At 46.5% G+C, this 14,904-nt stretch overlaps 2 protein-coding genes across 5 annotated transcripts in view; one reads left to right on the forward strand and one right to left on the reverse strand.

Moving 5' to 3' along the window:
* castor2 (cytosolic arginine sensor for mTORC1 subunit 2) overlaps nt 1-14,904 on the forward strand; it is a 21,279-nt gene continuing 6,375 nt past the window's right edge. Inside the window, exons 1-8 of the mRNA XM_088616561.1 lie at nt 1-540; nt 6,574-6,644; nt 8,031-8,224; nt 10,971-11,103; nt 12,320-12,443; nt 12,908-13,018; nt 14,075-14,157; nt 14,510-14,604. Of these exons, the coding sequence (XP_088472687.1) occupies nt 428-540; nt 6,574-6,644; nt 8,031-8,224; nt 10,971-11,103; nt 12,320-12,443; nt 12,908-13,018; nt 14,075-14,157; nt 14,510-14,604 (924 nt within the window). The 5' untranslated portion in view covers nt 1-427. The remainder of the gene's footprint in view (nt 541-6,573; nt 6,645-8,030; nt 8,225-10,970; nt 11,104-12,319; nt 12,444-12,907; nt 13,019-14,074; nt 14,158-14,509; nt 14,605-14,904) is intronic.
* Nucleotides 9,073-14,904, reverse strand: part of rcc1l (RCC1 like) — a 22,567-nt gene continuing 16,735 nt past the window's right edge. Inside the window, exons 12-14 of one of the 4 annotated variants that reach the window (XM_088616556.1) lie at nt 9,951-10,039; nt 9,514-9,672; nt 9,073-9,401 (exon numbers count right to left, since the gene is read on the reverse strand). In XM_088616556.1, the coding sequence (XP_088472682.1) occupies nt 9,531-9,672; nt 9,951-10,039 (231 nt within the window). In that variant the 3' untranslated portion in view covers nt 9,073-9,401; nt 9,514-9,530. Of the gene's footprint in view, nt 9,402-9,513; nt 9,673-9,865; nt 10,040-14,904 lie in introns of those variants that run through there. The other 3 variants (XM_088616555.1, XM_088616557.1, XM_088616558.1) reach the window with 3 other exon arrangements.

Here is a 14,904-nt window from a genome sequence, read left to right on the forward strand (position 1 = left end):
TGTTTGTTTCAGCAGCTGGGTTATTCCGAGCTCCGCCGGAGAGAGTGAAGACGGGCACCGTCAGTCCGCCTCTCTCGTTTTTCTCCCCTCTTTCCCCCGTTTGTATCTCATTCTGCTTTCTTTTATTTCTCTCCGCTCCATTCTCTCCCCCTTTTCTGGAAACGGACAACTTTTTTTTTCCCTCTTTCTTTTCATTTCCAGGCTGCACCGTCACAAGGTTGTTTTTTTGGGGAGGGGGGCGGGCGGTATTATTTTTTTTTTTGGTGTTGCTTTTTTTTAATTTCTGTTCAAGAAAAGGGGCTCCTGGTTTTGCAGCGGCGTTTGCGAGTGGTGTTTTCCTGGGGGAGAGGGAAAGAAACGCTAAGAAGACCGTTCCTGATTTTTTTTTTTTTTGCCTCCCAGATGATCCACAAATAAGACAGAAAAGATGGAGTTGCATATTTTGGAGCACAGTCTGAAAGTAGCGAGCATAGCAAAAGAAGGCATTCAGCTCTGCACGTACGGACTGATCAAACTCGCCTTTTTGCCTTCTAAAACTAGGTAAGTGTGTACAAAGCTGTCCGCAGTAATTAAATACATCACCGATGGGGTCATATCCCCGCTATGGCAAACTACAGAGCAATCGCCTCTCTTTTCGGAAATTAAAAAAAAACAATGCTCAAGGCGTGCAGCCACTATTATAGACTGACCTATAGCTGCTTTTTTTAATTCCCACAAAGTTCTTTATGTAATTCCGCCGATTCGTGCGGTCTGTAAAAACGCAGAGAATGGGAGCTCCCCAAAAGTGCAGCCCTTTCTCCTCTCCTCGTCGTTTCCCTGCCTTTATGGAGAGAAAATGTCATTTGAAATATTACCTTCCTGCGTTCGCATTGGGGCTTTTTTTAAAATGAGGGGTGGAGGGGGGTGGACGTGCTGTAGCTGACAGTCGTGATGTTGTTGTTGTTGTTGTGGTGGTGGTGGTTTTTTTGTGCTTTTCCTTGTGTGCGACCCTGGAAAGGCTTGGGCAGGAATGAGGGGCAGTTTGAACCGTCTGCGGAGCCGCTCGCCGAGAAGTGACGCTCGAGTTGCACATCGGGGGTGCAGGGTGGGGGGGGTCTGTGGGGTCTCCGTCCTGCGCAGCACCGAACCGGGTCGGGGGGTTCGGGTCGTGTCGCGAATGGGTCAGGCAGCCCCACGCCTCCCTCTCCTCCCTCCTCGCCTTCCAGCCCCCCACCTCCTATTTTCTGACTTTGCAAAAACTTTTCATTATCTGGTTGTTTCACACACAGCTGGGGGGGGGGGGGGGCTCTTTGCCCCGAGGAAGACCAGCTGATTCCGCGCTTGTTCTCCAAGAACAACCAGTAAAATTACAGAGAAAATGACATAAACGAAGCCTCTTTATGATGCCTGGACTTGTAAAAATCTCTGTAGCGTCTCGTTGGCTCCGGTGGCGGTGCTGACCAGAGAGAGCCGCCCGTGATTGATGCGGTTCAGTAGAACAGTTCACGTTTTACAGACTCCGCTTCATTTCCGACTCCTGCCTTGGAAGCCCACGACGTCTGTGCTCATTAAGTTTCTGTTTCCTTTTTATATAGAGTAGCCAGATCACCTCGACAGTGATGTTTGGTTTTTATGGAGGAGAGAGCGGGTGTAGGAAGCACTCGGATCCATTTCTGCTCACCTCTGCTTGAGGAGTGTGATGGGTGAAGAAGACAGCCCTGTGATGAGTAAACAAAATGCCCTGGAGGCAGAGTCTGCCCTGCCTTTTGCAGTGTTGCCCCACAGTCAGTGTGTAGCCCAGGCCCACCATCTTGGTGAAGGTGCTGATTGTTCTGGAACACTCATCCCTGTGACCTTTGACCCACGACGCTGAGCTCCAGTGTGGCAGCAGGGTGAGATAGTGATGTTCAGTTGGCTGATAAGCAGAGATGTTTTGAGGTTGGTTTGTGTAGAAGTGTTGATCGGGCCCAAGGCCTTGTGAGCTCTTTCTCGCAGTTCACAGTTCAGCTTCCTGTTTGTAGCCCAAGGAAAACATCAAAGCCGTCAGCCCAGTGACGGAGCAGGAAAGGCCGAGAGCACTCGCAGGACTAGGTGATAACCGTGCCACCTCTCTCGCAAACCCGGACGGGTTTTTTGGGAGCTGTGGCTGAGGTTTACAGACTGGGCTGACCGCTGCGCTTGTGGGTCTCACGCCTGCTGGCTGCCTCCTGGCTTTTTCCTCCAGGAGGAAATGGCAGACTCGGAGAACGGGCCCCAGAGCTGCCCAGTAACCCTCACGTGGGAACGCACCGCTCCAACATCGCAGGGGTGTTGTTGGGGCATAATACCAGGCACAGAGCGGAGCAGGCACAAACACTGGAAAACTGGACCTGGAGTGAGTGTGTGTCAGCTCTGAGATGGACTGGCGTTGCATCCAGGGCGTATCCTGCCTTGCCCCAGTGCTTGTCGAGATAGGCTCCAGCTCCCCCGCAGCCCTGAATTGGATAAAGCGGAGAGAAAACGATTGAACGGAAACTTCAGCGGAGATCCAGTCCCCTTGTCAGTTGGGTCTTGCTGACAGAGAACAAGACACATTGCTTTCTGTAGCTGGGCAGAGGTGTTAGACTGTATACAAGTTGTGGAACCAGCAATTCAAAGAAACATTTGCTGCTATTTGAGACTGATGATTTTCCAATTTTTGTGTAGTTTAACCAAACAGGTTTTTCATTTTGTTGGTTTTGTTGTTGCTGGTGTTTTCCATTCCAAGGCTCGCACTCTGTTTGAACAAAGGGGGGTCTTTTTCGAGTGCCAGTGCTAAATTAGGGGATTATTAACGCAGCACTTGGACTGTTTCAAGTCTCCTGGGATTGTAGCTCATTTTAGCACCCACCGTTGGGCACCTGAGGTAGAAACCAAGGAGTCTTGTCTCCCAGCTCCAGCAGGATGTAGAAACTGGCATTTTTGATCGGACCTTGTCTGTGGTTTAAATGCATGTGGTACTATACAAGTTGATGATAATACAATTTATGTACTGCTGAATATAACTTTTCCACATTTCTTTGAATTGTTTACAGTGCTAGATACAGGTTTTCTTCATTTTTTTCTTTGTTTTCTTAAACATTGGGGAAAAAACGCTAATATCCTCTCTTTTTACCAGTAGCGGGATGATTTCTTACAGGAAAGATCTGTCCCGGTCCCAAAGATCGAGTGTGTCTGGTGGTTTGCGTTCCAGCTCAGCTCTTAAAAACCTAAATTGGACTGTTATTAAAGTCACTGATAATTAGAAATTGCCCCGTGTCTCAGAGGTTCCATTGTAAGATAAGAAAACTTTACTGTCCCCTAGGGACACTTTTGTTTTGGACAAGCAGCCCTTCTATACATCTGAATACATCACAAAACATTACATATCACATCTGTTACACAGGCATAATTTGTTACAAAATAGTCATGACATATAGCACATACATAGTGTATTACAGCATATTTGGCTTGTACTGACACAATTGCGTTTACCATTGCTATTTATTTTAATTTCGTTAAGAGAGATACAAATACTCATTTTCTTCTTTATGTTTGATCTATCGGGCACAGTTTGATTTTTGAGCACTCAGCAAATCACATCTAGAAAAGCAGGTGGTTTCTTTTAATATGGTGGCACACGTATGCGTCAGGCATCTCACCTGGGCATTAAAGTATTTTCCCCATCCCGACAGACCAATCTGTTCTTTCTTTTGTTGTTTTTCTCAAGGATTACCTTTATGACTTCAGCATTTCAGAAGGGTTGCATAACTGGTTTGTAGCGAGAGAGGGTTTATTGTTTTCAGCAAATACCGCCACATGCTGTTGGCGGAGTGCTGACCTGTACTGCCCCAGTAGCTGCCTGCGAAGTGTCTCGCGGTGGTGTAGAATGCACACAAGGGGAAAACTTCTGAGCACGGGGGGGTGGCCCTGGAAAGTCTATTAGAATATAATCGCACAGCGATCTGGTTTTTTCGCCTTGCACAGCCAGTGTAGAGGTGTCTGAGGAATACACTACAGGAGAAACGCAGCCATCTTCTGGAGGAGGTAACTCCGGTACCTGTGGAGTTGTGCTTTTGAGGTGTATCCGTAGCTCTAGCATTTAAGAGGAGTATAAGGGAGGGATAGATTTTCTTTATAAAGTCTGAAGCGATTTGCAACCCTTTTGAGAGAAAGAGTGATGCTTAAGACCACCTTTTTCTGCAGGCCACTGATCGGCAGTTTAGATGACGCAGGACAAGGAGGGATGTAACACTGAGCTCTTGTTAGGGCTGTATTCCTTTCCTGTAGCACGTGGAGGCTCTTTTCCAGTTTGTGCTGATGAAAACGAATATTTATGATCAGGTAAAACTTTTTCCCCAAGTCTGATCTACTGAATGCAGAGTTAAGTAATCTTAAGTGTCACACGTCCACTATGGTGTTTGCTTGCATTAAGGAGCTGGTAGCTGGTAACACCAGAAGTGGTTCAAAGTGCTGGATGGTTTTTCAGTTCTTTAAGAAGAAGCGGAAAATGGGTTGATGGATCAATTTTTCTACCAGTAACGAGCTTGGCAAGAGAGAGCCCCAGGTGAGCTCCAGCAGTCTGACAGAGGGATACGTCAAGCTCGAGTACAGCCTGCCATTGGGCAAGACGGAGCGCTCCTCACTCTTTGGATGGTGCAGCATTGACACACAGGATGTCGACAACACTCTGTGACGAACGGCTGCATTGATTTATGCAGTCCCTCTATTTCAAGCACTGCTCCATTTTCATGTTGGTTTCTCGGTTACCAAGTGCTGGTTCTGTGGACATGGTGGGCAGGGAGCATCATGACTGCTGGTTTTGTTTTTCTGCGCATTCCAGGCGCTATATTTACCTCCAGGGCAGATGGGACTTGTCTTTCACAAGTCGACGTGGGGGGGCGGGCAGTGTTGTGCAAGAAGCTGTTTTGCAATCGCCTCTTGATAAGAAAATAAAAGCGGTTCTTGTTTTTGAAGATAAATCGTGGCAGAAATTCAAGCCGGGCTGGATTAAGAAGTGCTTTCTAGGGGGAACGAACAGGTAGGCGAGGTTAGAGAGCTGCCCCATCGAAATGAGAAATACTGAAATAAGTTTCTGTCCTATTTCTCTCTGCGCTGTTTTTTTGGAAGCAATGTTAATCCATGGGTGTCATTTCATGAAGCAGTTCAGGGGGTAAAGACTGATTTTGGGGTCCCCCTAAGATAAACCATTACACTGCAACTGCCCTTTTAGCAGAAATGTGTGGAAGGCATTTCAGAATTTGGGAACACAGTTAAATGGCTGAGAAGCCCTGTCTTTTGTTTTGTTCCCCCCCAAAACAAAGCACCTGATCTTAATACTGATGTACTGTGAGCTGTCAGTCCAAAAGATCCTTCAAGGTCAGTTCTAAGACTCCCAGTGCAGAGCAGTTTGGTCCAGTTGGGGCTTCACAGACTCCAGGCTCTTGTGCCCACTTTCAAGTGGTGAAGCACAGAAACTCCACAACACATCCCCCTGTGCCAGTTTTCTCAAAATAAGGAGCTTAAAGTATCCCGAGCACCCATTAACTTACCAGTTTGCCTACAGCTCGTAAACCCTGAAAAGGGTGAAAGTGCTGTGTTGTGGAGGTTTTATCAGTTTCTCGACTGGCAGTAAAAAGCTGAGCGACACTGGTCTCGCCCTGCCTCGGATCCAGGGTCCTCGAAGTCCTCCTGGTTAGTGCTGTGGACACCCGCAGGGGCAGGGGCAGGGGCGACAGCGGTGACCGCTGTCAGTGTAAAGCGGACCAGAGCAAGGGCATGTGTCACAGTGATGAATTTTCTGAGCTGTAGTTCACCTTGTACCGAGAGAGAATTGTCTGTGGGTTTTAAAAAAGAGCTGTCAGTGGCTTTCACTCTGAAATTCATGCTGGATGTGCTGTGCGCTGCTGGAGCTGCTGGCCTGTGGCTCTACTCCAGTGCGTATTCACAGAGTGTTTGTTTTGTTGCCGTGCAGCAGCACAGGATTTCCTTTTCTTTCTTGTTCAGCTTTTTACATTTTGCCTACAAAAAGCATCGTACAGTTCTTCCCCAATGACACGGAATAAAGATTGAGCTTTATGTGTGTCAAAAGTGAAGGTGCAGCCTTTGTTCTGTGTTCAGAATCAGTTTGTGTTCTCTTGGGGTGTGTGTGTGTCTAGAGAGAATAGGCTCTTTATTTCTGTTTGTTGCTCGCAGACATGCTGGAGCCCATTCAAGCTTTTCCCTGTGGAGTCTAGCTGCATTCGGGTGACCAAGAGAAGCTAAATGGTCACCAGTGACATCGCTTGACGTGATGTGTGTTGTGATTTGAAAGACACCCCACAGAGTTCTCTGTAGTGCATCACCTGCTTTTAATTCAGCCCAGAATATTCACTTCAGTTCCTTTTAGAGACCCATGTCCATTACAGAAACAACGTTTTGGAGAGGTTGCTGTGGTACAGTCAGAACAATCTTGAGGAATTTAATTTTATTGCGGCCATACAGTGATCTAGTACCTTACACAATACTCTGAAATCTCTTCATTCCCAGCATGGTTTAAGGAAAGTTTGTGTTGTCACTGTTCCAGTACTGACAGCACATCCCTTCTCTCTGTTGCAGATGTAAATTCTTCAGCTTGACGGAGACACCAGAAGACTACACCATTATTGTGGATGAGGAGGGATATAAAGGTAAGTGTTTATCTTCCACTTATCAAAAGGAACAAGATGTCTCCCATATTTATGTTCTTCAGTCCTATTTAGGTTAAACTCATGCTGGAAATAGAATGTTTTTCCTTGGAAGTTGTTCCTTTTGTCATGTGACCTGGAGAGGTCATCTGTTGCTTTAAGAGGTTTGTGACCAGATTGATGTATTCCTGAATCTACTGTTCTGGTCTTGTTTGTCCAGCTGCTCATGGGGCTGGGCTGAGGCCTCCTCATTGCCTCACTCCTGGTTTCCTCAGCTCTAAATAGTAGACCCCGTGCCTCCCCATCGGCGACCGTCACGTACAGCCTCCTGGGTGAGGAACTGGACTGCTCTGCCTCGGTCTCCCCTCCCTTAATCAGCACACGGCTCAGCCTCAAGCCTCAATCGTCTCAGATTTATTCACTAGTCCTTCAGCTCCAACTGCCAAAGTAAACTCTAACAAGGGACTTAATGCCTTAGGACGTTTCACCGTCTGAACAGTGTCTCTGCTTAAGTCACGCAGCCCAACACCCCCAGTACATTATCCAGTGTGTCAACAGAAGGCCACACTGCCCAGTACCCCTGCTGTCACTGCAGGGGCTCTGAGTTAAGAGCTTTAGCGCTGTGGGTGAGTGAATCACTGCCATTACAGGTCGGTTGCCAGGGGACCCTCATTGGTCACCATGACTACTAGGAAGCCCTGTGTTGCAAAACAGGTGCAGGTACATTGAGCAGCCAGGAAGCTTAATTTTTTTTCCTGGGAATCATTTACGTAATCAGGAGAAACTCTTAGCTTATACTGAAACATACCAGGGCTGGTAAACGCAGTAACAAGCAGCCTGTCTCAGTTATAGTTATTAAATTGTGTGTGTAACATTTCCACACTCTTTTTTTACGAGGGGGGGTTAGTCTGTTAAAAGACAGGATGTTCTTCAACCGGTGCAGTTTTTTCATGAAAATAGTGGAGAAAGCTAAGGGATATCATCGAGTTCAGATGTTCAGAAACCATGGCTTAAAATCAGACATGTTTAATGAAGCTCCCAGAGAAAGTCTACACACCCTTGCCAAAGTAATGCATTTTGTGGCCTAAAAATGCACAGGTGGGACATTACACTGTGTAAATAAAGGTAAGATAAATTCTGATTTAATGCGTCTTATTCAGTGAAAAACTGCACCACCAGGTTAATATGAATGTTGGTGCGAAGGTTCAGAATGCGTCAGGAGTCGGCAGGTGTCCTTCTGTGGGGAGCTTTTGTGTTCCAGCCTGGTAGCAGCCCTGGCCCTGAAAGCCCCGGTCTCTACAGGCCATCAGTGTCCATGCAGAGGGCAGGACCCTGTGGTCTCTCCAGGTGCCAGGGTGGTGGACGCTAAAGAGCCATTCCTCTTTCCAGAGCTGCCCCAGTCCGAGTTCCTCAGCGTGGCCGAGGCCACATGGGTGGCGCTGAACGTGGTCTCTGGGGGAGGCAGCGCCTCGAGCTCCCAGCCGATCGGAGTCACCAAAATCGCTAAGTCGGTGATCGCACCCCTGGCCGACCACAACATCTCCGTGTTCATGCTGTCCACCTACCAGACGGACTTCATACTGGTGAGCATGCCACCACGCCTCTCAGTGCGCAGACTGGCCACCCTGTGCCAGCACGTGTGTCGTAAACAGCCGAGGTGAATGGATATGTAACAGATTAACTCTGCATTAAAAATCCAGAACTTTACTGCTCTTATTAATGTGCAGGAGGAGTGCACACTGTTGGGTAATCCATACTAAGTACTATATTCTGAAAATGTGAGTGCACACAGTGCCTTGTAAAAGTGTTTACCTCTTCCAGCGTTTACAGAGCTACATAATCTACTCCTGGCGGGACAGTGGCCCAGTAGTTAACATTGCTGCCTTGCAGCGCGGTGGCCCTGGGATCGATTCCTGGGGTGCTGTCGGCATGGCATTGGAATGCTCTCTCTGAGAGGAGACTGGTGCACCCAGAGGAAACCCAGGACACAGAGTTCAAAGAATAGTGGTGGGTTAATTGGCTTCTGGGTAAATTACTCCTGGTGTGTGTGTCTGTCAGTATGTGCCCTCTGATCGACTGGCGTTCTGTCCAGGGTGTATCCCACCCTGTGCCTTTTGCTTCCTGGGATTGGTTTTGGCTCACTTTGACTTTTTAATTTGAATTGGATAAAGCTGTCAGAAAATGGATGGATGTATAATCGACTCCAGACTCATAAAGATGAAAGAATGCTGATAGTATGCAAATGTCGTATTTTCAAAGACTTAAATATGATTCCTAATTGTATAAATATTCATTCCAATTATTTCAGCAACCCTGAATCAGTTCAGGTGCAAAAGATTAGCTTGAAAAAATTAGTGTAGGCTGTGTGTGGGTGATCAAGGAGGTGTAACATTTGCACAAATGCATCTGTTTCTGCAAGGCCACACAGATGGGTGTTTAATAAATCACAACTTACACAGTGTTACGACAAACCAACCATGAAGACCTAAGGAGCTTTGGAATAAACCTTCAGTGGTAAAGCGGTTGTGAGGCACAGATAAGAGAGAGGTTACAAGAAAACTCCAAGGTCTTGATTGTCTTGATTACAGCAAGGTCCATCAGAAAGACGTGGGATGTCCTAATGAGTTGAGGCCAGCTTTTTTTAAACTGAGCAGCTGGACAAGCAGGAAACTGCTTAGAGATGCAGCTGTGAAACCAACATTCTTTGAAACACGTGTAAAACTGTGCATTGACACAGTCCTGGTCCCACACAACACTGGCCTGTATGAGTAACAAGCAAGAAGCCATTATTGAACAAGAATCATCTCACATCTAGTGTGGAGTTTGTGACGGAACATGTAAGTGATACTGCCCACGTGTGAGATAAATCCACCTGGTGTTGTGGACAGATCAGAGTCTTCTCAAAGTGCTGACCGGTACGTCTGGCATTGGTGCCCATGAGTCCAACACGGCACTTCTGCCAGTCGGTACCAACCCAGCTGGCGCGTCTCCGTCAGCAGGATCCGGGAAGCTCGTGAGGTGTGGGGCAAGACTGGATGGCAAAAAGCACAGGCGAATCCTAAAGGCGAATTTCTAAACCTTTAATTGTTATAATTTTGAGAAAATTGGGAATATTTGCATTTTTTAATTTTAATTTAAAATAATCTTCATGTTTTTCAAAAGCATGTGATAGGGGTTGAAAGCTTTTGAAACCCCTATCGCCCCCTATCACTGATGCCACCTACCTATTAGTGGGTGTATGTGGTGAAAGGTTTATATATTGTTGAAGCCTGGCCTGACTGACAGTCTTCCTTCCCCACACAAACCCACCGGTCAGGCATGCGACTGTCCTGTTCAGATTGTCCCGCTTCAGCCACTGTCAGTCCGCAGAGGGAGGGGATGCAAACTGTAGAAAGAGCCTGGAATTGAAAACAAAATGTTCAGTTGATGTGCTTACATAAGGCGGATCAGCCCCGGATCAGTCGTTAATTCTTGCTGGAATTTGCTGTAACTTTCGTGGCTGTGTTAATACTCCAGGCCAGCTGCTCCTGGCCACAGAACAAGTCCCGAGCAGGCTTTTTAGAAACGGATGAGGAAATAACCTGCAGAGGTTATTTAGAGAAATGACTTAGAGGACTCTCAGACTGGGGGGCTGTTGGGAGTTGCAAACTGTGGAGCTTATCCTAAACTGATTAAGATTTAGGCCTCTAAATAAAATTAAAATTTTGACATTATTTGTTGATTTTTAGTGTTGCGTGTTCTGCGAGAAGGGATTTCAAATCAAGTTCCATTTACATCCATCTATTTTCTCACCACTTCTTCAAGTTTAGAGTCATGGGGGAGTCGGAGCCTGTCCCAGCAGGCAGTGAGCACAGGGCAGGGCACACCCTGGATGGTACACCAGGCCATTGCAGGGCAGAAACGGACACACTCAAACCAGGGCTAAATTTTTCAAGAAATCAGTTCAAATGCCAGTATGTCACTGGACTGTGAGAGGAAACTGGAGCACCCAAAGAAAATACATGCTAACACAGACTCCACACAGACAGCACTACAGTTCTGCAAGGCAGCAATACTAACAAGTTTGTCACCGTGCAGCCTGTTTCTTGTACAGAACAGTCTTTTACACAGACTGGTGGCACTGGTGGCGGTCTAGTTCAGCATTCAACTTCAACTCGAATCTGTTCGGAGCCTCCACTCGAAGCAGCGTCATTTCTTGCCAAAGAGATGATTGACAGGGGGCTGTTCATGGGCCCACAGGCCTGGAATTGAAAAACAGTAGCTTAGAAGTAAACAGGGCTGAGGCCAAAAGAAAGTGATGACCTCACAGTGTCTGTCTGTCTTCCGCAGGTTCGAGAACGGGACCTGCCCCTGGTCATGCACACCCTGTCCTCCGAGTTCACTCTGCTCAGGGTGGTCAATGGGGAGACTGTTGCAGCCAACAGTCTGGGGGTCACCAATGGCTTTGTCAAGCCCAAAATGGGTAGGTTCTTGTCTGACCTGACAAGTACATTAGAGTCTGTAGACACCTGTACATAACCATCCTTCATCAGCTGTGTGTCGCGTCGTAAGTACCCTTTGAATGTAGGAAAGGAAGCAAGTGAGAGGAGGTGATTTGGTTTCGGCTGCTGTTTTGTGTTGCAGCAGCAGGACTTTTAACTGGCAAGGTGTGGTCAGTTTTGAGTTTGAATGCATGTCCTCTAACAGTCTGCATTTGTGACCTTTTTTTAGTTTTTCCATTGTTGAGGTTGAACTACTCCCTGGGTTTGGGTATTAAAAATTTAAATCTGTTCTGATCAAGGCTAGAGCCACTTGCTGTGGCAGCTTTTTGAATCGATTCCTAACTCACTAGCCTCGGAAATCACTGCAAACATCTTAAAGGGAGAGCTCTTCTTGTCAAGCTTATTGCTCTTCATTGACTTCTAACATTGCTCATGGGTTTACAAAGCATTTCCTAGAGAGTCTGCATTTAATGTAAAATAGAAAAATTCCATAGAACACTGCTATTGCAGCTGATTCAAAGCACATACATTCATTTTAACCTGATTAAATTATTGGAAAAATTCCTTGGTTAATACACAAAGAAATTGGTGCACCAGCTTTCTTTCCAGTGAAATTTTAATTCCACATGGCACATGATTCAAATAATCAAGTGTCCATTTCACGCAGCTGTAGCCTTAGTAGCCTTAGCAGCTGGGATGCCTGTGCTGTGAGATGTTTCCTTAAGTATTTGCAAACCAGCCTCTTGTATGGAATTGTCATCTGAGGTGTCAAATTTCCAGAGTGGAGGAGATGCTAGTTGTGTGCCTGGCATATTAATTTAGTGACTCTTATCAAGGTCTCCTCTTGTTACAAGGAAGCCTGGCCTCGAGACTTCAGTTTGTGATAAGGTGCCAATCAGGCAAAAATTGTTGCCATCTATCTTGAAGATCTTGGCACTCGTCCCTCAGTAAATTTATGACCATGTGTTCAGAAGTGAGACTTGCTGGGCAGATATTTCAGGAAGTAATGAACAGTTCAGACCTGTTCTTCAAGGTTGGCTCTGAATACTACGCCTAGTTTTTTATTGCATCATAAGGACCAAATCTGTAAAAGGAATGAAGATAATGCTGGTTGGAGCCCTAAGGAAAGGCATGTTCCCAGTCCAGTTCCCACTAACCACTTTCGGCCCTGACCTGAAGCCTCTGTCTCCTCTGCAGTCCAGAGGCCCATCATCCACCCCCTCTCCAGCCCCAGCAACATGTTCTGCGTCACCAGCCTGGACCCCGACACCCTGCCTTCAGTGGCCACTCTGCTAATGGATGTCATGTTCTATTCCAGTGGGTAAGTGTTTCTTCAAAGTGCCCAATCCTAAACAAGTCCCACTCTGGAGGAATGTCAGTGGTCGGTAGGACCTCCCCTTGGTGAATTCCCATTGCTGAGCTTTCAGGGGATCTGAGGTTTGTAGCGGCCTGTGTTGTTGAGAGAGCAGCTCAGACCATTGCACTGGCACCCCCTTGTCCACCGGGTTTCCTGTGTGACTGAGGATCTCCAGCTGCAGCACATCAAAAAGATGCGAAAACACCTCTTGTCAGGGCCTGATGCAGACTGTCACACAGAAGGCAGATGTTTGCACTTACGGAATGGCTGCGGGGAAAATCCAAACCATATAACTAATGCAAAGATGATTTCTGTATTGGTTTGAGAAGGGGCTGCTCAGTTTAATACAACAGGACGTTCCGTGAGGCTGATCTTAACACTAATCCACAGATAGAGGCTCCTTCAAAAATGACAACATTGTATTGCAGCACGAAGGAGCCTTGTGCCACCGGCGAAGACTCCGGACACATCCGCTTCTTTTCCTTCTCTCTGATTGAGGGTTACGTCTCGCTGGTGATGGACGAGCAGACAACACAGAGGTAGGCAGCCGCAATTCATTAGCCTATAGAAGAGCCATCAGTCTCCGCATTCTCCACAAACACTCAAGACAGCATCCTGCTGGCTTCATAGAATGTGGATTACTTGGGTATTGATAGAATAGATATTGATACAGAATGACCCAGGTCCAATGTCTGCAGGTTAGAAATGTCCACTCCTCAAGAATTGACCAAGTCTCAATATATGGACACACAGGGACTGGGTTGTTGACATGAGGTCGAATCTGCATGTACTGTATATTGAAATTGCTAAGAAGTGATATTCTTGCAGAATTAGTATTTTTGGAAACTGACATCGAAAGCTGGCAGAAGATTTTGGGAGACAGTAAACTAGAAGAACTACCAGCAGTGTCTGAAGATCCCTGGTGTTAAAAACCCAGCACTCGTGACGGAAACGTCAGAGCAGAAATGACATTTAAACCAGCATCTAGCAGATGAATGACCACTAAACCATGACCTAGAGTTTTTCAACATGACTGTTTCAAATGGGAGTGACCCCATTCAGTTGGTCTCAAGTTTTCAGTTAGATCAAAGAAATCCACTTTCCGGTCAGTAATTAACGTGCAATGAATTAGCCTTGCTGATTGATTGGATATTAAAAAGAGCAAATCTAGTCTAAGATCAGCTTAGTCTAAGAGATGGCCCAAGTTTGTTTTGTGAAGGCATCACAGAGAACTATGGCCTAGAGTCCTCAGTTGAATACGGACACCAATGGGTTCAGATAGCACAAACATCACAGTGAGAATTATTAACCACAGTGGCACCAGGACCCATGTGGGAAATGATCATCTGTGCAAAACCTCCAGGCAGCTGCACCGCTTGTGCAACCTGCTCTGTTTAGGGAAATGGAAGCAAATTATTTAGATGAGAAGACAGATCACTTGGTTTTGTAGGTCTTGCCTCAATCAGTAGCTCACTGAAAAGTGCCGGCGCTGCCGACATCTGATGTCAGCTCAGAACCAAACGGGGCCCAACACAAGCCCGAAGGCGGAGCTGTCCTGTGGTGTAATGCATCTCTCTCTTGCCTCTCCTGTCAAGGTTTCCCAATAACGTGCTCTTCACTAGTGCCTCCGGGGAGCTGTGGAAGATGGTCCGGATTGGAGGGCAGCCGCTGGGATTTGGTTAGTGCTGGAGGGTGGGGATAGCTAGAGGATGTATGAGTCCGAGGCCAGTACTACAGTACATCATAGATTCATTATGCAAACATGCTCCGATGTTGTAACAGGGCCTTTTACCATCAGCTTATAATACTTTTCTGGTCTATCAAAGGGACTGACATAGGCCACTGATCAGGACTTAAATGGACCTGAGTACCGGTAGACTCCCAACACATTGAGCTGCAAATGCAGGGAACCTTATGTTAGGGATACTGTTTAACTGTTACTATTCGTAGAGAATTATAATACCAGATAACTACCAGATGCAGAGCAAGCATGTGTGATGTTCCTCATTCGTGCATTTTCTCTCCTGCAGATGAGTGCGGTATTGTGGCTCAGATATCTGAACCGCTGGCCACAGCAGACATTCCAGCCTACTACATCAGCACCTTCAAGTTTGACCACGCTCTGGTGAGTACGTCGCTGTTGCACCGACTGAAACAATTCCAGTGGGACCTGTTCCATTGTGCTCCCTGTCTCTTCAAAGTAAACTGCCATTGACGAGACCAAATCTAGAAAAAAAATGCACAATCCATTTAATGGAACAAGTAAAGGCTCATTCCATGCTGAAAAGAGAGGAAAAGAAACAACATTTCATCTGTGAGGCCTTTACACCCGAAGAAGACTCTAAGTTGTGTTTCTTTTCTTCTCTTTTTTTAGTATGGAATAAACTTTACTTGTTCCTTCCCAGCCTACGCATGCTGACGCAGC

Source organism: Lepisosteus platostomus, chromosome 22, assembly GCF_059453375.1.
Source record: "Lepisosteus platostomus isolate fLepPlt1 chromosome 22, fLepPlt1.hap1, whole genome shotgun sequence".
NCBI classification, from domain to species: domain Eukaryota; kingdom Metazoa; phylum Chordata; class Actinopteri; order Semionotiformes; family Lepisosteidae; genus Lepisosteus; species Lepisosteus platostomus.